The sequence below is a fragment of the Manihot esculenta genome, chromosome 2, assembly GCF_001659605.2.
Source record: "Manihot esculenta cultivar AM560-2 chromosome 2, M.esculenta_v8, whole genome shotgun sequence".
Taxonomy (NCBI): domain Eukaryota; kingdom Viridiplantae; phylum Streptophyta; class Magnoliopsida; order Malpighiales; family Euphorbiaceae; genus Manihot; species Manihot esculenta.
Window position 1 is genome coordinate 36281418 of NC_035162.2, and position 22692 is coordinate 36304109.

Sequence of the window (22692 nt, forward strand, 5' to 3'; positions counted from 1 at the left end):
AAATCACTTTATAATTGGAACTAAATGGGTGTTTAGAAATAAGAATATATGAGCACTCACAGGTTTAGTCTGGTGATAAGTGTATTTTAGTAAATTTGAGATGTTTCAGATTAGAAAAAAATAAGTAAATCTGGTAGTAAGTGTATTTTAGTAAATCTTATGATAAGAGCTGGATTCTTACAATGCAAGAGGAACTCAATCAATTTGATAGGAATAAAGTTTACAAACTTGTTCTTAAGTCTAGAAATCACTTTATAATTGGAACTAAATGGGTGTTTATTAATAAGAATATATGAGCACTCACAGGTTTAGTCTGGTGGTAAGTGTATTTTAGTAAATCTGAGAGGTTTCAGATTAGAAGAAATAAGTAAATCTGGTGGTAAGTGTATTTTAGTAAATCTTGTGATAAGAGCTGGATTCTTACAATGCAAGAGGAACTCAATCAATTTGATAGGAATAAAGTTTAGAAACTTGTTCTTAAGTCTAGAAATCACTTTATAATTGGAACTAAATGGGTGTTTATAAATAAGAATATATGAGCACTCACAGGTTTAGTCTGGTGATAAGTGTATTTTAATAAATTTGAGAGGTTTCAGATTAGAAAAAATAAGTAAATCTGGTGGTAAGTGTATTTTAGTAAATCTTATGATAAGAGCTGGATTTTTACAATGCAAGAGGAACTCAATCAATTTGATAGGAATAAAATTTAGAAACTTGTTCTTAAGTCTAGAAATCACTTTATAATTGGAACTAAATGGGTGTTTAGAAATAAGAATATATGAGCACTCACAGGTTTAGTCTGGTGGTAAGTGTATTTTAGTAAATCTGAGTGGTTTCAGATTAGAAGAAATAAGTAAATCTGGTGGTAAGTGTATTTTAGTAAATCTTATGATAAGAGCTGGATTCTTACAATGCAAGAGGAACTCAATCAATTTGATAGGAATAAAGTTTAAAAACTTATTCTTAAGTCTAGAAATCACTTTATAATTGGAACTAAATGGGTGTTTAGAAATAAGAATATATGAGCACTCACAGGTTTAGTCTGGTGATAAGTGTATTTTAGTAAATTTGAGATGTTTCAGATTAGAAAAAAATAAGTAAATCTAGTAGTAAGTGTATTTTAGTAAATCTTATGATAAGAGCTGGATTCTTACAATGCAAGAGGAACTCAATCAATTTGATAGGAATAAAGTTTAGAAACTTGTTCTTAAGTCTAGAAATCACTTTATAATTGAAACTAAATGGGCGTTTAAAAATAAGAATATATGAGCACTCACAGGTTTAGTCTGGTGGTAAGTGTATTTTAGTAAATCTAAAAGGTTTCAGATTAGAAGAAATAAGTAAATCTGGTGGTAAGTGTATTTTAGTAAATCTTGTGATAAGAGCTGGATTCTTACAATGCAAGAGGAACTCAATCAATTTGATAGGAATAAAGTTTAGAAACTTGTTCTTAACTCTAGAAATCACTTTATAATTGGAACTAAATGGGTGTTTATAAATAAGAATATATGAGCACTCACAGGTTTAGTCTAGTGATAAGTGTATTTTAGTAAATTTGAGAGGTTTCATATTAGAAAAAATAAGTAAATCTGGTGGTAAGTGTATTTTAGTAAATCTTATGATAAGAGCTGGTGATAGGCGGTTGTCGAAGCCGTCAAAAATAAACCTATTAAACAATCAACAATAAACTCGTAGATAGTGGCAATAGGGTCGAACCACAGGGAATTGACAACAATGATTTTCCTAATAATGACTAGGTCAAGTAAACACCAATGATTTTCCTAATAATGACTAGGTCAAGTAAATAACAAGTAATTAAAAGAGGGGGTTTTTGAGTTGATGGATTAACACTAAATAACAAAAGAAATCAATAATTTAAAGATGAGTAAATCAATAAGAGAAAAGCTTCTAGTTGAAGTATGGATCTATTTCAGACTGTTTAGAATTGATCATTGATTCTTTAATACTCCTATTTATTCCAATAAATTAGTTTTGGATGTGGAAGACGCTTCTCACAATCCAAATTCCTCCTTAGTTCTAGTTTGATTAGGAAACGTTCGCTAATCAAACATTAATCAACAAGTTGCCAAGGAACGTCCTTGGGGCATTATAGCATCGAACAACTGTTGATTGCATTAAGACTTAGAGAAACCCAATTCTGTCCTTGCCAACCGCGTGGTCAAGTTTAGATTATGCAATTTGATTAAATGTGTATTTGAACAACCTAAGCAATTACGGACCTAAATCATTCAAACAATATTACTTAAGCAATTTAAAAGCAATGGGCCCTTATTGATTCTAAAAGCAAAGTAATAATTATGGAAAGCTCAAATTGCATAAATATTGAGAATAAATAGAAGTTTAACAATGGAGATTTAAATCTCCCAATTCATAACAAAATCTGAAATTCACCAACTTCAACTAGAAAGAAAAGAGTTTAGCCACTCATGGTTGACTAAATACAAAAAGATGAAAAGAAAAGAAAGGAAGAAAAATGCTGGAGAGTTTCTGGCGAGTTGAGTTGCTAATCTAAGATGATGCCCTTGCTGGTTTGGAGGCTGCCCTTTTTATAGCTGAAGAGTTCCATCCTTCTAGGGTTTTGAAATCCCTTTTTAATTTGGCTTGTGATTCCTCTTTTGATGTTGAATTTAATTGCAACTGGAATTCCTTAGGTGAGAAACTCTTTCGTGGCTCTTGGAATTGTTTTGGTAGTGATTGAGTTGGATTTGGACTTCTGAAAACTTGAAATTCGGTTTCCTGAACAATTTCCCGCTCTGCTGTATTTTCTGCTGTCAAAGTGATTTGCCCGGTGATTTGACCAGTTTCTTCAAGTGATTGGGCAAATCACAGACCTGATCACGTTTCTGCCAGTCAGTTCTCTCTGTCTTCTGCGAGTGATTTGGCCAGTGATCTTCGAGTTTCTTGGGCAAATCGCTGGGCAAATCACTGCTGTCTGTTGCCTCCGGGTTTCTGCTTTAACTTGATATGGGCAGTGATTGGAGCAGATTTTCTGTTGATCTTGGGCAAATCACTGGGCAAATCATCCTTTTGTAATTTTTCTGCACTTTTTCTCCCATTTTCCAATTTCTTCCTTTTCTGTAAAAACAAGATAAAAACCATAAATTAAACTAAAAAATGTGTAAATAAGCAATAATAATTATGATAAAAATGTGGCTAAATTATGCTTGATCAAATACCCCCACACCTAGCTTTTTGCTTGTCCTCAAGCAACAAATAACTTAGCCAATCAAGCCCCCTTTTTCTTTAGAGCCTAAGTACCACTTAATCAGCCCCCCTAGACTCCTAATCTGAATTATCACAGTATAGAGTACATGCTCTAAGGTCATCCTCTCCTTTCCTTGTTTCCTTTCACCTACCATGGTCAAGAGAAAGGTTTTTGGCTCAATCATGCTTATTCCTTTATGTTAGTTTTAATGCAACCCCTAGGAGTGACTTGCCCCTTTTCTTCTCTATTTCTTTTTGTTTTTATTTTCAGCAGCACTTATTCTTATCCTTGCCTGAAAAAGTCACTAACCTTTTTACGCGATTGTGCACATGGGTGATACACCCCCGGTTACTCAGTTAGTCACTTGTTCAAGTGGCTACTAGCTCTGTTCATAGTCTAGACCATCGAAACTTATTTGCTTGAAAAAGTTACTGACCTTTTTATGCGATTGTGTACATGGGTGATACACCCCCGGTTACTCAGTCAGTTACTTCTCCAAGTGGCTATTAGGCTCAGTTCATAGTCTTAGACCATTGGAACAAGTTTGTGATTTGTGCTTTGTGCTGGTTTTTCATGATAATTTGGGCAAATCAGCTCATAGGGAGTTACACTAATTTTGTGTTTGCATGTATTTGTATTTTTATTTCCCTTGGCCTTAGCACATTTAAGGATTCAATTCAAGAGAAAAACTCCCTAAGTGAAGGTAACATACTGTGAATGATTCAATTTAGGCTTAAAGGGGTGGCAAATCAATGGGGTCATGAGATAAGGGCACTCTTTCAACCTTGTTATCTATGTTGAGTAGAGCAATTAGCTACAAAATTCTGTGTGTGTGTGCTAGGAGTGTGAAAAAAATTTCTGGTGTGTGCAAAAAGGGGTAAGAATAATGCAAAAAGAAACAAAAAGAAACAATAAGAAACAAAAATAGGAAAAAAAATCAAAAGATGGTGTGATCAGTGAATAAATACTCTCCAGTACCCCCACACCTATCCCACATATTGTCCTCAATGTGTGAATAAACATATAGAAAAATGAAGGAGAAAAGGGAAAGGGACTCCCTGGCCTGTGAGTGATTTGACCAGTGACTTGGGCAAGTACTGGACAAATCACTTGGCAAATCGCTGTCTGTCACGGTGCTGGGGCAGAAAATGGTCCACCAGCAGGTCCAACAAGTGCTCCATCCTTTGCATTCGATCTTCAATCCTTCTGAGACGAGCCTCTACTGTCTGGTTGGGGGCTTCGTCTTCAGGTGGCTGAGGAGCATCCTGCTGTGGGGCTGCTGGAGATGGTTCATTTGCTGGTTCCTGCCCTATTGCCTGTGTTGTCCCATCTGCTGGGTCTGCTGTGGAGGCTGGCTGCTGGGTGGTGTCCCGCGCTTGGTCATCACTGTCGGAGGGGATGGGTCTCGGCAGCCCTAGTTTCTTCCACATGAACGGTCCGCCGGTGGCCTTCATTTTGATTCTTACCATTGTGGTCTTGAGTTTGCCGGTGGGTGAGTGGTGGGTCGGAGAAGAGAAATCTTGAAGAAGAAGAGATAAAAAAACAGTAGATAGCGTAAAAAGTAAAAAAAAAAAATAAAAGAAAAGACTACTTAAAGTGATTTAGGTATGTGAACTGCCCTGATCATTTAATGCTGGCCCTCTGGATTCTTGACAGGGTGATTTGACCAGTGATTTGGGTAAGCAGTGGGCAAATCACTTGGCCAGATCACTCCTCCTTTGCAGTTGCTGGGCTGGTACTGTTCACGCCCTTTGCTGATGATGTGCTTGGTTTTGCGATGGGACTGGTGATCTGGTTACTTTATTTGGGCAACTGGGCAAATCACTGCCCTGATCACTTGTGATTATGGTACATTCAGTCGATTTGCCCGGCGATTTGGGCAAGCAGTGGGCAAATCACTGGGCAAATCACTACATCTGGGCTGCCTCCCAGTAGCGCCCTGTTTTCTGTCTTGGGCTGGACTTCAGTGTCTTGCTCAGCAGTCTTGGGAAGGGGGATCCAAGGGAACCTCCTCCACAACATGGACAGTAAAACCTTCATAGAATCTCTTCAAACGATGCCCATTAGCCTTGAAAACCTTGCTTGTTTGTGGACTCCGTATGTCAATAGCTTCATGTGCTGCATCCTGTCTCTGATTCTGGTGAGATGAGCCTCCACCGAATGGTCTTGAGGTGCCTTTTATGTCCTCCAAGGTCCACCCAATTGCTTTTTTGTGCTTCTTTAACACATCAAGGAGCTTTTCCTCTTCTTCTTGGCTGAGATGGTTGGAAATAATTACTGGAAGTGAATTTCCAGCTCCCAAGTAGGCATATTTGAGGTAGCTTGGCAATGGTTTCAGTTCTAGTGCTGATTTCTGCTGTTTGCTGTCTGATTTGGGCTGTGATTTGGGCAGATTATCTAGTGGTCTGGGCAAATCACTTTCTGTCAAGTTTGTCTGCTCCAGTGATTTGGTCTGTGATTTGAGCAGATTATCTGGTGGTCTGGGCAAATCACTGGGCAAATCACCCACATCCAGCAAGTTACAGCAGTCTGCTGTTTTTTCTGCTTCAGTGATGTTGCTGTCCACTCCTCCTTTCCTGCAAAGACCTTCATAAAGTAAGTTTTCTTGATCAAAATCAAAAATTTCAATAACATCAAGGCCATAAACATGAGAAACATCATTGGGGAATTTCATGGCATCATAAACATTAAATTTGATAACTTCCCCTTCAAACTCCATAGTCAATGTGCCATCATGCACATCAATTTTTGTTCTTGCTGTGCTTAAGAATGGTCTCCCAAGTAAGATATCAGAGGTGATGTTGCCCTTATCCTCCTCCATGTCAATCACATAAAAATCAGCTGGGAAGACTAGTTGGTCCACTTGCACCAACACATCTTCAAGCACTCCTTTAGGGTAGACAATGGATCGATCAGCCAATTGGATCATAATGCTGGTGCCCTTGAGTGTACCTGCATTCAACAAGTTAAAAATAGAAAGAGGCATGACATTTATTGAAGCTCCAAGGTCACACATGGCCTTCTTTATTCCCACATTGCCTATTTTGCATGAAACCGCAAACATTCCTCTATCTTTGCATTTGACTGGTAGTTTTCTTTGGATGACAGCTGAAACACACTCCCCCACACTTACCTTTTCATGTTTAGCAAGTTTCCTCCTATTGGTGCATAGCTCTTTGAGAAATTTAGCATACCTTGGTATTTGTTTGATAGCATCAAGTAGAGGTATGTTGATTTCTACCTTGCGAAGTGTCTCCAATATCTCTTTTTCCTCTTTCTCCTTTTGGGACCTTGCAAATCTCTTTGGGAAGGGAGGAGGTACCTTGAATTTCTCCATAGGTTGCTGTTTCTGCCTTTGAGTTGATTATGCCTGGTCTGTTGATTTGGGCAAATCACTTTCTGCCTTCTCTGGAGAATTGGGTAAACCACTGCTGGACAGCTTAGTTTGCCCAGCGATCGGGTCAGTTCCTACGAGTAAACTGGGCAAATCACTGCCCTGATCACTTTCTGGCAGAATTTCTTCCATGGTCTGTTTTTGCAATTTTTCAGCCCTATTGTCTTGCAACTCCTTTCCACTCCTCAATGTGATGGCACTAGCATTTTGCCTTGGATTTATCTCAGTTTGGGAGGGTAGACAACAACTTACCTGTGCTAGCAATCTAGTTGTGCTGGATTCTCCAGGGGGCTGGTTTGTTTCAGAAATTTCAGCAGATTTTGGTTCAGTTGGGGCACTTCCGGCAGTTGCTGGTTTATGGACAGCAGCAGGGGATGTAACAGGTACTTCGGCTGGTGCTGATTTATGGGCAGCAGTGGTTGTGGCAGTTTGACAGCAGTTGCTGTCTCTATTTTCAGCAACTTGGACAGCAGCAAATTCTGTAATTTCTGGTGTAATTTTGACAGTTTCAGCAAGTGCAGCAACTTCTGGTTCAGTTGGGGCAATTTCTGAGGTTGCTGATTTTTGGACAACAGGTGCTGTTTTTGCAGCAGGAGCTTCGGTTGGTGCTGATTTTTGGACAGCAGCAGGTTCTACAGTGGTGATTTGTGCCGCAGATTTAGCAGCTTGGTCTGTTTCTTCGTCATCGTCCCATAGATCTTGAAGCTCTTCCTCCCTTCTTAATATGTGCGCGTTCATTGAGTTGACCGCTTGATCCACTTGCTGTTGGAGAATTTTCCCAGAAATTTCCAATTTTCTCACCATCTCTTCAAGTTCCATATGGGAGTTTTGAGGTGTTGCTTGGGCTTGATAGTTTTGGTAGTAGTCAGCCCTTGCATAGCCATAGTTCGGATTGTCCCCCCAACATGGATTGTATTGCAGATCTCTTTGGTAGTCATGGTAGTGGTCTGTCCTAGCATAGCCATAGCTCAGATTGTCTCCCCAACCTGTATTGTATGTGTCAAGGTAGGGATTATGTCTTGGCTGTCCATAGAATCCTTCAAATGCATTTGCTTGTTGAAGTTGTTGAACTTGTCGAGCTTGACCATAATTTCTCACCATAGAGGTTAGTTCAGAAATTTGAGAAGAGAGAAAAGACATACTTACCGTAGCCATGCTTGTAAATCAGCCCTGGTCATAAAAGAAAAATACGTTAGTTAGATCAATTGCCCGGCAACGGCGCCAATTTTTGATAGGCGGTTGTCGAAGCCGTCAAAAATAAACCTATTAAACAATCAACAATAAACTCATAGATAGTGGCAATAGGGTCGAACCACAGGGAATTGACAACAATGATTTTCCTAATAATGACTAGGTCAAGTAAACACCAATGATTTTCCTAATAATGACTAGGTCAAGTAAATAACAAGTAATTAAAAGAGGGGGTTTTTGAGTTGATGGATTAACACTAAATAACAAAAGAAATCAATAATTTAAAGATGAGTAAATCAATAAGAGAAAAGCTTCTAGTTGAAGTATGGATCTATTTCAGACTGTTTAGAATTGATCATTGATTCTTTAATACTCCTATTTATTCCAATAAATTAGTTTTGGATGTGGAAGACGCTTCTCACAATCCAAATTCCTCCTTAGTTCTAGTTTGATTAGGAAACGTTCGCTAATCAAACACTAATCAACAAGTTGCCAAGGAACGTCCTTGGGGCATTATAGCATCGAACAACTGTTGATTGCATTAAGACTTAGAGAAACCCAATTTTGTCCTTGCCAACCGCGTGGTCAAGTTTAGATTATGCAATTTGATTAAATGTGTATTTGAACAACCTAAGCAATTACGGACCTAAATCATTCAAACAATATTACTTAAGCAATTTAAAAGCAATGGGCCCTTATTGATTCTAAAAGCAAAGTAATAATTATGGAAAGCTCAAATTGCATAAATATTGAAAATAAATAGAAGTTTAACAATGGAGATTTAAATCTCCCAATTCATAACAAAATCTGAAATTCACCAACTTCAACTAGAAAGAAAAGAGTTTAGCCACTCATGGTGGACTAAATACAAAAAGATGAAAAGAAAAGAAAGGAAGAAAAATGCTGGAGAGTTTCTGGCGAGTTGAGTTGCTAATCTAAGATGATGCCCTTGTTGGTTTGGAGGCTGCCCTTTTTATAGCTGAAGAGTTCCATCCTTCTAGGGTTTTGAAATCCCTTTTTAATTTGGCTTGTGATTCCTCTTTTGATGTTGAATTTAATTGCAACTGGAATTCCTTAGGTGAGAAACTCTTTCGTGGCTCTTGGAATTGTTTTGGTAGTGATTGAGTTGGATTTGGACTTCTGAAAACTTGAAATTCGGTTTCCTGAACAATTTCCCGCTCTGCTGTATTTTCTGCTGTCAAAGTGATTTGCCCGGTGATTTGACCAGTTTCTTCAAGTGATTGGGCAAATCACAGACCTGATCACGTTTCTGCCAGTCAGTTCTCTCTGTCTTCTGCGAGTGATTTGGCCAGTGATCTTCGAGTTTCTTGGGCAAATCGCTGGGCAAATCGCTGGGCAAATCACTGCTGTCTGTTGCCTCCGGGTTTCTGCTTTAACTTGATATGGGCAGTGATTGGAGCAGATTTTCTGGTGATCTTGGGCAAATCACTGGGCAAATCATCCTTTTGTAATTTTTCTGCACTTTTTCTCCCATTTTCCAATTTCTTCCTTTTCTGTAGAAACAAGATAAAAACCATAAATTAAACTAAAAAATGTGTAAATAAGCAATAATAATTATGATAAAAATGTGGCTAAATTATGCTTGATCATAAGTGTATTTTAGTAAATCTTGTGATAAGAGCTGGATTCTTACAATGCAAGAGGAACTCAATCAATTTGATAGGAATAAAGTTTAGAAACTTGTTCTTAAGTCTAGAAATCACTTTATAATTGGAACTAAATGGGTGTTTAGAAATAAGAATATATAAGCACTCACAGGTTTAGTCTGGTGGTAAGTGTATTTTAGTAAATCTGAGAGGTTTCAGATTAGAAGAAATAAGTAAATCTGGTGGTAAGTGTATTTTAGTAAATCTTGTGATAAGAGCTGGATTCTTACAATGCAAGAGGAACTCAATCAATTTGATAGGAATAAAGTTTAGAAACTTGTTCTTAAGTCTAGAAATCACTTTATAATTGGAACAAAATGGGTGTTTATAAATAAGAATATATGAGCACTCACAGGTTTAGTCTGGTGATAAGTGTATTTTAGTAAATTAGAGAGGTTTCAGATTAGAAAAAATAAATAAATCTGGTGGTAAGTGTATTTTAGTAAATCTTATGATAAGAGCTGGATTCTTACAATGCAAGAGGAACTCAATCAATTTGATAGGAATAAAGTCTAGAAACTTGTCCTTAAGTCTAGAAATCACTTTATAATTGGAACTAAATGGGTGTTTAGAAATAAGAATATATGAGCACTCACAGGTTTAGTCTGGTGGTAAGTGTAATTTAGTAAATCTGAGAGGTTTCAGATTAGAAGAAATAAGTAAATCTGGTGGTAAGTGTATTTTAGTAAATCTTGTGATAAGAGCTGGATTCTTACAATGCAAGAGGAACTCAATCAATTTGATAGGTATAAAGTTTAGAAACTTGTTCTTAAGACTAGAAATCACTTTATAATTGGAACTAAATGGGTGTTTAGAAATAAGAATATATGAGCACTCAAAGGTTTAGTCTGGTGATAAGTGTATTTTAGTAAATTTGAGAGGTTTCAGATTAGAAAAAATAAGTAAATCTGGTGGTAAGTGTATTTTAGTAAATCTTATGATAAGAGCTGGATTCTTACAATGCAAGAGGAACTCAATCAATTTGATAGGAATAAAGTTTAGAAACTTGTTCTTAAGTCTAGAAATCACTTTATATTTGGAACTAAATGGGTGTTTAGAAATAAGAATATATGAGCACTCACAGGTTTAGTCTGGTGATAAGTGTATTTTAGTAAATTTGAGAGGTTTCAGATTAGAAGAAATAAGTAAATCTGGTGGTAAGTGTATTTTAGTAAATCTTATGATAAGAGCTGGATTCTTACAATGCAAGAGAAACTCAATCAATTTGATAGGAATAAAGTTTAGAAACTTGTTCTTAAGTCTAGAAATCACTTTATAATTGGAACTAAATGGGTGTTTAGAAATAAGAATATATGAGCACTAACAGGTTTAGTCTGGTGGTAAGTGTATTTTAGTAAATCTGAGAGGTTTCAGATTAGAAGAAATAATTAAATCTCGTGGTAAGTGTATTTTAGTAAATCTTATGATAAGAGCTGGATTCTTACAATGCAAGAGGAACTCAATCAATTTCATAGGAATAAAGTTTAGAAACTTGTTCTTAAGTCTAGAAATCACTTTATAATTGGAACTAAATGGGTGTTTAGAAATAAGAATATAGGAGCACTCACAGGTTTAGTCTGGTGATAAGTGTATTTTAATAAATTGAGAGGTTTTAGATTAGAAAAATAAGTAAATCTAGTGGTAAGTGTATTTTAGTAAATCTTATGATAAGAGCTGGATTCTTACAATGCAAGAGGAACTCAATCAATTTGATAGAAATAAAGTTTAGAAACTTGTTCTTAAGTCTAGAAATCACTTTATAATTGAAACTAAATGGGTGTTTAGAAATAAGAATATATGAGCGCTCACAGGTTTAGTCTGGTGGTAAGTGTATTTTAGTAAATCTAAGAGGTTTCAGATTAGAAGAAATAAGTAAATCTGGTGGTAAGTGTATTTTAGTAAATCTTGTGATAAGAGCTGGATTCTTACAATGCAAGAGGAACTCAATCAATTTGATAGGAATAAAGTTTAGAAACTTGTTCTTAAGTCTAGAAATCACTTTATAATTGGAACTAAATGGGTGTTTAGAAATAAGAATATATGAGCACTCACAGGTTTAGTCTGGTGGTAAGTGTATTTTAGTAAATCTGAGAGGTTTCAGATTAGAAGAAATAAGTAAATCTGGTGGTAAGTGTATTTTAGTAAATCTTATGATAAGAGCTGGATTCTTACAATGCAAGAGGAACTCAATCAATTTGATAGGAATAAAGTTTAGAAACTTGTTCTTAAGTCTAGAAATCACTTTATAATTGGAACTAAATGGGTGTTTAGAAATAAGAATATATGAGCACTCACAGGTTTAGTCTGGTGATAAGTGTATTTTAGTAAATTTGAGAGGTTTCAGATTAGAAAAAATAAGTAAATCTGGTGGTAAGTGTATTTTAGTAAATCTTATGATAAGAGCTGGATTCTTACAATGCAAGAGGAACTCAATCAATTTGATAGGAATAAAGTTTAGAAACTTGTTCTTAAGTCTAGAAATCACTTTATAATTGGAACTAAATGGGTGTTTAGAAATAAGAATATATGAGCACTCACAGGTTTAGTCTGGTGGTAAGTGTATTTTAGTAAATCTGAGAGGTTTCAGATTAGAAGAAATAAGTAAATCTGGTGGTAAGTGTATTTTAGTAAATCTTATGATAAGAGCTGGATTCTTACAATGCAAGAGGAACTCAATCAATTTGATAGGAATAAAGTTTAGAAACTTGTTCTTAAGTCTAGAAATCACTTTATAATTGGAACTAAATGGGTGTTTAGAAATAAGAATATATGAGCACTCACAGGTTTAGTCTGGTGGTAAGTGTATTTTAGTAAATCTGAGAGGTTTCAGATTAGAAGAAATAAGTAAATCTGGTGGTAAGTGTATTTTAGTAAATCTTATGATAAGAGCTGGATTCTTACAATGCAAGAGGAACTCAATCAATTTGATAGGAATAAAGTTTAGAAACTTGTTCTTAAGTCTAGAAATCACTTTATAATTGGAACTAAATGGGTGTTTAGAAATAAGAATATATGAGCACTCACAGGTTTAGTCTGGTGATAAGTGTATTTTAGTAAATTTGAGAGGTTTCAGATTAGAAAAATAAGTAAATCTGGTGGTAAGTGTATTTTAGTAAATCTTATGATAAGAGCTGGATTCTTACAATGCAAGAGGAACTCAATCAATTTGATAGGAATAAAGTTTAGAAACTTGTTCTTAAGTCTAGAAATCACTTTATAATTGGAACTAAATGGGTGTTTAGAAATAAGAATATATGAGCACTCACAGGTTTAGTCTGGTGGTAAGTGTATTTTAGTAAATCTGAGAGGTTTCAGATTAGAAGAAATAAGTAAATCTGGTGGTAAGTGTATTTTAGTAAATCTTGTGATAAGAGCTGGATTCTTACAATGCAAGAGGAACTCAATCAATTTGATAGGAATAAAGTTTAGAAACTTGTTCTTAAGTCTAGAAATCACTTTATAATTGGAACTAAATGGGTGTTTAGAAATAAGAATATATGAGCACTCACAGGTTTAGTCTGGTGGTAAGTGTATTTTAGTAAATCTGAGAGGTTTCAGATTAGAAGAAATAAGTAAATCTGGTGGTAAGTGTATTTTAGTAAATCTTATGATAAGAGCTGGATTCTTACAATGCAAGAGGAACTCAATCAATTTGATAGGAATAAAGTTTAGAAACTTGTTCTTAAGTCTAGAAATCACTTTATAATTGGAACTAAATGGGTGTTTAGAAATAAGAATATATGAGCACTCACAGGTTTAGTCTGGTGATAAGTGTATTTTAGTAAATTTGAGAGGTTTCAGATTAGAAAAAATAAGTAAATCTGGTGGTAAGTGTATTTTAGTAAATCTTATGATAAGAGCTGGATTCTTACAATGCAAGAGGAACTCAATCAATTTGATAGGAATAAAGTTTAGAAACTTGTTCTTAAGTCTAGAAATCACTTTATAATTGGAACTAAATGGGTGTTTAGAAATAAGAATATATGAGCACTCACAGGTTTAGTCTGGTGGTAAGTGTATTTTAGTAAATCTGAGAGGTTTCAGATTAGAAGAAATAAGTAAATCTGGTGGTAAGTGTATTTTAGTAAATCTTGTGATAAGAGCTGGATTCTTACAATGCAAGAGGAACTCAATCAATTTGATAGGAATAAAGTTTAGAAACTTGTTCTTAAGTCTAGAAATCACTTTATAATTGGAACTAAATGGGTGTTTATAAATAAGAATATATGAGCACTCACAGGTTTAGTCTGGTGATAAGTGTATTTTAGTAAATTTGAGAGGTTTCAGATTAGAAAAAATAAGTAAATCTGGTGGTAAGTGTATTTTAGTAAATCTTATGATAAGAGCTGGATTCTTACAATGCAAGAGGAACTCAATCAATTTGATAGGAATAAAGTTTAGAAACTTGTTCTTAAGTCTAGAAATCACTTTATAATTGGAACTAAATGGGTGTTTAGAAATAAGAATATATGAGCACTCACAGGTTTAGTCTGGTGGTAAGTGTATTTTAGTAAATCTGAGAGGTTTCAGATTAGAAGAAATAAGTAAATCTGGTGGTAAGTGTATTTTAGTAAATCTTATGATAAGAGCTGGATTCTTACAATGCAAGAGGAACTCAATCAATTTGATAGGAATAAAGTTTAGAAACTTGTTCTTAAGTCTAGAAATCACTTTATAATTGGAACTAAATGGGTGTTTAGAAATAAGAATATATGAGCACTCACAGGTTTAGTCTGGTGGTAAGTGTATTTTAGTAAATTTGAGAGGTTTCAGATTAGAAAAAATAAGTAAATCTGGTGGTAAGTGTATTTTAGTAAATCTTATGATAAGAGCTGGATTCTTACAATGCAAGAGGAACTCAATCAATTTGATAGGAATAAAGTTTAGAAACTTGTTCTTAAGTCTAGAAATCACTTTATAATTGGAACTAAATGGGTGTTTAGAAATAAGAATATATGAGCACTCACAGGTTTAGTCTGGTGATAAGTGTATTTTAGTAAATTTGAGAGGTTTCAGATTAGAAGAAATAAGTAAATCTGGTGGTAAGTGTATTTTAGTAAATCTTATGATAAGAGCTGGATTCTTACAATGCAAGAGGAACTCAATCAATTTGATAGGAATAAAGTTTAGAAACTTGTTCTTAAGTCTAGAAATCACTTTATAATTGGAACTAAATGGGTGTTTAGAAATAAGAATATATGAGCACTCACAGGTTTAGTCTGGTGGTAAGTGTATTTTAGTAAATCTGAGAGGTTTCAGATTAGAAGAAATAAGTAAATCTGGTGGTAAGTGTATTTTAGTAAATCTTATGATAAGAGCTGGATTCTTACAATGCAAGAGGAACTCAATCAATTTGATAGGAATAAAGTTTAGAAACTTGTTCTTAAGTCTAGAAATCACTTTATAATTGGAACTAAATGGGTGTTTAGAAATAAGAATATATGAGCACTCACAGGTTTAGTCTGGTGATAAGTGTATTTTAGTAAATTTGAGAGGTTTCAGATTAGAAAAATAAGTAAATCTGGTGGTAAGTGTATTTTAGTAAATCTTATGATAAGAGCTGGATTCTTACAATGCAAGAGGAACTCAATCAATTTGATAGGAATAAAGTTTAGAAACTTGTTCTTAAGTCTAGAAATCACTTTATAATTGGAACTAAATGGGTGTTTAGAAATAAGAATATATGAGCACTCACAGGTTTAGTCTGGTGGTAAGTGTATTTTAGTAAATCTGAGAGGTTTCAGATTAGAAGAAATAAGTAAATCTGGTGGTAAGTGTATTTTAGTAAATCTTGTGATAAGAGCTGGATTCTTACAATGCAAGAGGAACTCAATCAATTTGATAGGAATAAAGTTTAGAAACTTGTTCTTAAGTCTAGAAATCACTTTATAATTGGAACTAAATGGGTGTTTAGAAATAAGAATATATGAGCACTCACAGGTTTAGTCTGGTGATAAGTGTATTTTAGTAAATTTGAGAGGTTTCAGATTAGAAAAATAAGTAAATCTGGTGGTAAGTGTATTTTAGTAAATCTTATGATAAGAGCTGGATTCTTACAATGCAAGAGGAACTCAATCAATTTGATAGGAATAAAGTTTAGAAACTTGTTCTTAAGTCTAGAAATCACTTTATAATTGGAACTAAATGGGTGTTTAGAAATAAGAATATATGAGCACTCACAGGTTTAGTCTGGTGATAAGTGTATTTTAGTAAATTTGAGAGGTTTCAGATTAGAAGAAATAAGTAAATCTGGTGGTAAGTGTATTTTAGTAAATCTTATGATAAGAGCTGGATTCTTACAATGCAAGAGGAACTCAATCAATTTGATAGGAATAAAGTTTAGAAACTTGTTCTTAAGTCTAGAAATCACTTTATAATTGGAACTAAATGGGTGTTTAGAAATAAGAATATATGAGCACTCACAGGTTTAGTCTGGTGGTAAGTGTATTTTAGTAAATCTGAGAGGTTTCAGATTAGAAGAAATAAGTAAATCTGGTGGTAAGTGTATTTTAGTAAATCTTATGATAAGAGCTGGATTCTTACAATGCAAGAGGAACTCAATCAATTTGATAGGAATAAAGTTTAGAAACTTGTTCTTAAGTCTAGAAATCACTTTATAATTGGAACTAAATGGGTGTTTAGAAATAAGAATATATGAGCACTCACAGGTTTAGTCTGGTGATAAGTGTATTTTAGTAAATTTGAGAGGTTTCAGATTAGAAAAAATAAGTAAATCTGGTGGTAAGTGTATTTTAGTAAATCTTATGATAAGAGCTGGATTCTTACAATGCAAGAGGAACTCAATCAATTTGATAGGAATAAAGTTTAGAAACTTGTTCTTAAGTCTAGAAATCACTTTATAATTGGAACTAAATGGGTGTTTAGAAATAAGAATATATGAGCACTCACAGGTTTAGTCTGGTGGTAAGTGTATTTTAGTAAATCTGAGAGGTTTCAGATTAGAAGAAATAAGTAAATCTGGTGGTAAGTGTATTTTAGTAAATCTTGTGATAAGAGCTGGATTCTTACAATGCAAGAGGAACTCAATCAATTTGATAGGAATAAAGTTTAGAAACTTGTTCTTAAGTCTAGAAATCACTTTATAATTGGAACTAAATGGGTGTTTAGAAATAAGAATATATGAGCACTCACAGGTTTAGTCTGGTGATAAGTGTATTTTAGTAAATTTGAGAGGTTTCAGATTAGAAAAAATAAGTAAATCTGGTGGTAAGTGTATTTTAGTAAATCTTATGATAAGAGCTGGATTCTTACAATGCAAGAGGAACTCAATCAATTTGATAGGAATAAAGTTTAGAAACTTGTTCTTAAGTCTAGAAATCACTTTATAATTGGAACTAAATGGGTGTTTAGAAATAAGAATATATGAGCACTCACAGGTTTAGTCTGGTGGTAAGTGTATTTTAGTAAATCTGAGAGGTTTCAGATTAGAAGAAATAAGTAAATCTGGTGGTAAGTGTATTTTAGTAAATCTTATGATAAGAGCTGGATTCTTACAATGCAAGAGGAACTCAATCAATTTGATAGGAATAAAGTTTAGAAACTTGTTCTTAAGTCTAGAAATCACTTTATAATTGGAACTAAATGGGTGTTTAGAAATAAGAATATATGAGCACTCACAGGTTTAGTCTGGTGATAAGTGTATTTTAGTAAATTTGAGAGGTTTCAGATTAGAAAAAATAAGTAAATCTGGTGGTAAGTGTATTTTAGTAAATCTTATGATAAGAGCTGGATTCTTACAATGCAAGAGGAACTCAATCAATTTGATAGGAATAAAGTTTAGAAACTTGTTCTTAAGTCTAGAAATCACTTTATAATTGGAACTAAATGGGTGTTTAGAAATAAGAATATATGAGCACTCACAGGTTTAGTCTGGTGGTAAGTGTATTTTAGTAAATCTGAGAGGTTTCAGATTAGAAGAAATAAGTAAATCTGGTGGTAAGTGTATTTTAGTAAATCTTATGATAAGAGCTGGATTCTTACAATGCAAGAGGAACTCAATCAATTTGATAGGAATAAAGTTTAGAAACTTGTTCTTAAGTCTAGAAATCACTTTATAATTGGAACTAAATGGGTGTTTAGAAATAAGAATATATGAGCACTCACAGGTTTAGTCTGGTGATAAGTGTATTTTAGTAAATTTGAGAGGTTTCAGATTAGAAAAATAAGTAAATCTGGTGGTAAGTGTATTTTAGTAAATCTTATGATAAGAGCTGGATTCTTACAATGCAAGAGGAACTCAATCAATTTGATAGGAATAAAGTTTAGAAACTTGTTCTTAAGTCTAGAAATCACTTTATAATTGGAACTAAATGGGTGTTTAGAAATAAGAATATATGAGCACTCACAGGTTTAGTCTGGTGGTAAGTGTATTTTAGTAAATCTGAGAGGTTTCAGATTAGAAGAAATAAGTAAATCTGGTGGTAAGTGTATTTTAGTAAATCTTATGATAAGAGCTGGATTCTTACAATGCAAGAGGAACTCAATCAATTTGATAGGAATAAAGTTTAGAAACTTGTTCTTAAGTCTAGAAATCACTTTATAATTGGAACTAAATGGGTGTTTAGAAATAAGAATATATGAGCACTCACAGGTTTAGTCTGGTGGTAAGTGTATTTTAGTAAATCTGAGAGGTTTCAGATTAGAAGAAATAAGTAAATCTGGTGGTAAGTGTATTTTAGTAAATCTTATGATAAGAGCTGGATTCTTACAATGCAAGAGGAACTCAATCAATTTGATAGGAATAAAGTTTAGAAACTTGTTCTTAAGTCTAGAAATCACTTTATAATTGGAACTAAATGGGTGTTTAGAAATAAGAATATATGAGCACTCACAGGTTTAGTCTGGTGATAAGTGTATTTTAGTAAATTTGAGAGGTTTCAGATTAGAAAAAATAAGTAAATCTGGTGGTAAGTGTATTTTAGTAAATCTTATGATAAGAGCTGGATTCTTACAATGCAAGAGGAACTCAATCAATTTGATAGGAATAAAGTTTAGAAACTTGTTCTTAAGTCTAGAAATCACTTTATAATTGGAACTAAATGGGTGTTTAGAAATAAGAATATATGAGCACTCACAGGTTTAGTCTGGTGGTAAGTGTATTTTAGTAAATCTGAGAGGTTTCAGATTAGAAGAAATAAGTAAATCTGGTGGTAAGTGTATTTTAGTAAATCTTGTGATAAGAGCTGGATTCTTACAATGCAAGAGGAACTCAATCAATTTGATAGGAATAAAGTTTAGAAACTTGTTCTTAAGTCTAGAAATCACTTTATAATTGGAACTAAATGGGTGTTTATAAATAAGAATATATGAGCACTCACAGGTTTAGTCTGGTGATAAGTGTATTTTAGTAAATTTGAGAGGTTTCAGATTAGAAAAAATAAGTAAATCTGGTGGTAAGTGTATTTTAGTAAATCTTATGATAAGAGCTGGATTCTTACAATGCAAGAGGAACTCAATCAATTTGATAGGAATAAAGTTTAGAAACTTGTTCTTAAGTCTAGAAATCACTTTATAATTGGAACTAAATGGGTGTTTAGAAATAAGAATATATGAGCACTCACAGGTTTAGTCTGGTGGTAAGTGTATTTTAGTAAATCTGAGAGGTTTCAGATTAGAAGAAATAAGTAAATCTGGTGGTAAGTGTATTTTAGTAAATCTTATGATAAGAGCTGGATTCTTACAATGCAAGAGGAACTCAATCAATTTGATAGGAATAAAGTTTAGAAACTTGTTCTTAAGTCTAGAAATCACTTTATAATTGGAACTAAATGGGTGTTTAGAAATAAGAATATATGAGCACTCACAGGTTTAGTCTGGTGGTAAGTGTATTTTAGTAAATCTGAGAGGTTTCAGATTAGAAGAAATAAGTAAATCTGGTGGTAAGTGTATTTTAGTAAATCTTATGATAAGAGCTGGATTCTTACAATGCAAGAGGAACTCAATCAATTTGATAGGAATAAAGTTTAGAAACTTGTTCTTAAGTCTAGAAATCACTTTATAATTGGAACTAAATGGGTGTTTAGAAATAAGAATATATGAGCACTCACAGGTTTAGTCTGGTGATAAGTGTATTTTAGTAAATTTGAGAGGTTTCAGATTAGAAAAAATAAGTAAATCTGGTGGTAAGTGTATTTTAGTAAATCTTATGATAAGAGCTGGATTCTTACAATGCAAGAGGAACTCAATCAATTTGATAGGAATAAAGTTTAGAAACTTGTTCTTAAGTCTAGAAATCACTTTATAATTGGAACTAAATGGGTGTTTAGAAATAAGAATATATGAGCACTCACAGGTTTAGTCTGGTGGTAAGTGTATTTTAGTAAATCTGAGAGGTTTCAGATTAGAAGAAATAAGTAAATCTGGTGGTAAGTGTATTTTAGTAAATCTTGTGATAAGAGCTGGATTCTTACAATGCAAGAGGAACTCAATCAATTTGATAGGAATAAAGTTTAGAAACTTGTTCTTAAGTCTAGAAATCACTTTATAATTGGAACTAAATGGGTGTTTATAAATAAGAATATATGAGCACTCACAGGTTTAGTCTGGTGATAAGTGTATTTTAGTAAATTTGAGAGGTTTCAGATTAGAAGAAATAAGTAAATCTGGTGGTAAGTGTATTTTAGTAAATCTTATGATAAGAGCTGGATTCTTACAATGCAAGAGGAACTCAATCAATTTGATAGGAATAAAGTTTAGAAACTTGTTCTTAAGTCTAGAAATCACTTTATAATTGGAACTAAATGGGTGTTTAGAAATAAGAATATATGAGCACTCACAGGTTTAGTCTGGTGGTAAGTGTATTTTAGTAAATCTGAGAGGTTTCAGATTAGAAGAAATAAGTAAATCTGGTGGTAAGTGTATTTTAGTAAATCTTATGATAAGAGCTGGATTCTTACAATGCAAGAGGAACTCAATCAATTTGATAGGAATAAAGTTTAGAAACTTGTTCTTAAGTCTAGAAATCACTTTATAATTGGAACTAAATGGGTGTTTAGAAATAAGAATATATGAGCACTCACAGGTTTAGTCTGGTGATAAGTGTATTTTAGTAAATTTGAGAGGTTTCAGATTAGAAAAATAAGTAAATCTGGTGGTAAGTGTATTTTAGTAAATCTTATGATAAGAGCTGGATTCTTACAATGCAAGAGGAACTCAATCAATTTGATAGGAATAAAGTTTAGAAACTTGTTCTTAAGTCTAGAAATCACTTTATAATTGGAACTAAATGGGTGTTTAGAAATAAGAATATATGAGCACTCACAGGTTTAGTCTGGTGGTAAGTGTATTTTAGTAAATCTGAGAGGTTTCAGATTAGAAGAAATAAGTAAATCTGGTGGTAAGTGTATTTTAGTAAATCTTGTGATAAGAGCTGGATTCTTACAATGCAAGAGGAACTCAATCAATTTGATAGGAATAAAGTTTAGAAACTTGTTCTTAAGTCTAGAAATCACTTTATAATTGGAACTAAATGGGTGTTTAGAAATAAGAATATATGAGCACTCACAGGTTTAGTCTGGTGATAAGTGTATTTTAGTAAATTTGAGAGGTTTCAGATTAGAAAAAATAAGTAAATCTGGTGGTAAGTGTATTTTAGTAAATCTTATGATAAGAGCTGGATTCTTACAATGCAAGAGGAACTCAATCAATTTGATAGGAATAAAGTTTAGAAACTTGTTCTTAAGTCTAGAAATCACTTTATAATTGGAACTAAATGGGTGTTTAGAAATAAGAATATATGAGCACTCACAGGTTTAGTCTGGTGGTAAGTGTATTTTAGTAAATCTGAGAGGTTTCAGATTAGAAGAAATAAGTAAATCTGGTGGTAAGTGTATTTTAGTAAATCTTATGATAAGAGCTGGATTCTTACAATGCAAGAGGAACTCAATCAATTTGATAGGAATAAAGTTTAGAAACTTGTTCTTAAGTCTAGAAATCACTTTATAATTGGAACTAAATGGGTGTTTAGAAATAAGAATATATGAGCACTCACAGGTTTAGTCTGGTGATAAGTGTATTTTAGTAAATTTGAGAGGTTTCAGATTAGAAAAAATAAGTAAATCTGGTGGTAAGTGTATTTTAGTAAATCTTATGATAAGAGCTGGATTCTTACAATGCAAGAGGAACTCAATCAATTTGATAGGAATAAAGTTTAGAAACTTGTTCTTAAGTCTAGAAATCACTTTATAATTGGAACTAAATGGGTGTTTAGAAATAAGAATATATGAGCACTCACAGGTTTAGTCTGGTGGTAAGTGTATTTTAGTAAATCTGAGAGGTTTCAGATTAGAAGAAATAAGTAAATCTGGTGGTAAGTGTATTTTAGTAAATCTTATGATAAGAGCTGGATTCTTACAATGCAAGAGGAACTCAATCAATTTGATAGGAATAAAGTTTAGAAACTTGTTCTTAAGTCTAGAAATCACTTTATAATTGGAACTAAATGGGTGTTTAGAAATAAGAATATATGAGCACTCACAGGTTTAGTCTGGTGATAAGTGTATTTTAGTAAATTTGAGAGGTTTCAGATTAGAAAAAATAAGTAAATCTGGTGGTAAGTGTATTTTAGTAAATCTTATGATAAGAGCTGGATTCTTACAATGCAAGAGGAACTCAATCAATTTGATAGGAATAAAGTTTAGAAACTTGTTCTTAAGTCTAGAAATCACTTTATAATTGGAACTAAATGGGTGTTTAGAAATAAGAATATATGAGCACTCACAGGTTTAGTCTGGTGGTAAGTGTATTTTAGTAAATCTGAGAGGTTTCAGATTAGAAGAAATAAGTAAATCTGGTGGTAAGTGTATTTTAGTAAATCTTATGATAAGAGCTGGATTCTTACAATGCAAGAGGAACTCAATCAATTTGATAGGAATAAAGTTTAGAAACTTGTTCTTAAGTCTAGAAATCACTTTATAATTGGAACTAAATGGGTGTTTAGAAATAAGAATATATGAGCACTCACAGGTTTAGTCTGGTGATAAGTGTATTTTAGTAAATTGAGAGGTTTCAGATTAGAAAAAATAAGTAAATCTGGTGGTAAGTGTATTTTAGTAAATCTTATGATAAGAGCTGGATTCTTACAATGCAAGAGGAACTCAATCAATTTGATAGGAATAAAGTTTAGAAACTTGTTCTTAAGTCTAGAAATCACTTTATAATTGGAACTAAATGGGTGTTTAGAAATAAGAATATAT

General features: G+C 33.4%; 1 protein-coding gene across 1 annotated transcript in view; it reads right to left on the minus strand.

The window, feature by feature from the left end:
• LOC122723094 overlaps positions 1-22692 on the minus strand; it is a 104015-nt gene that overhangs the window by 7763 nt on the left and 73560 nt on the right. Inside the window, exon 2 of the mRNA XM_043953851.1 lies at positions 6873-7147. Within this exon, the coding sequence (XP_043809786.1) occupies positions 6873-7147 (275 nt within the window). The remainder of the gene's footprint in view (positions 1-6872; positions 7148-22692) is intronic.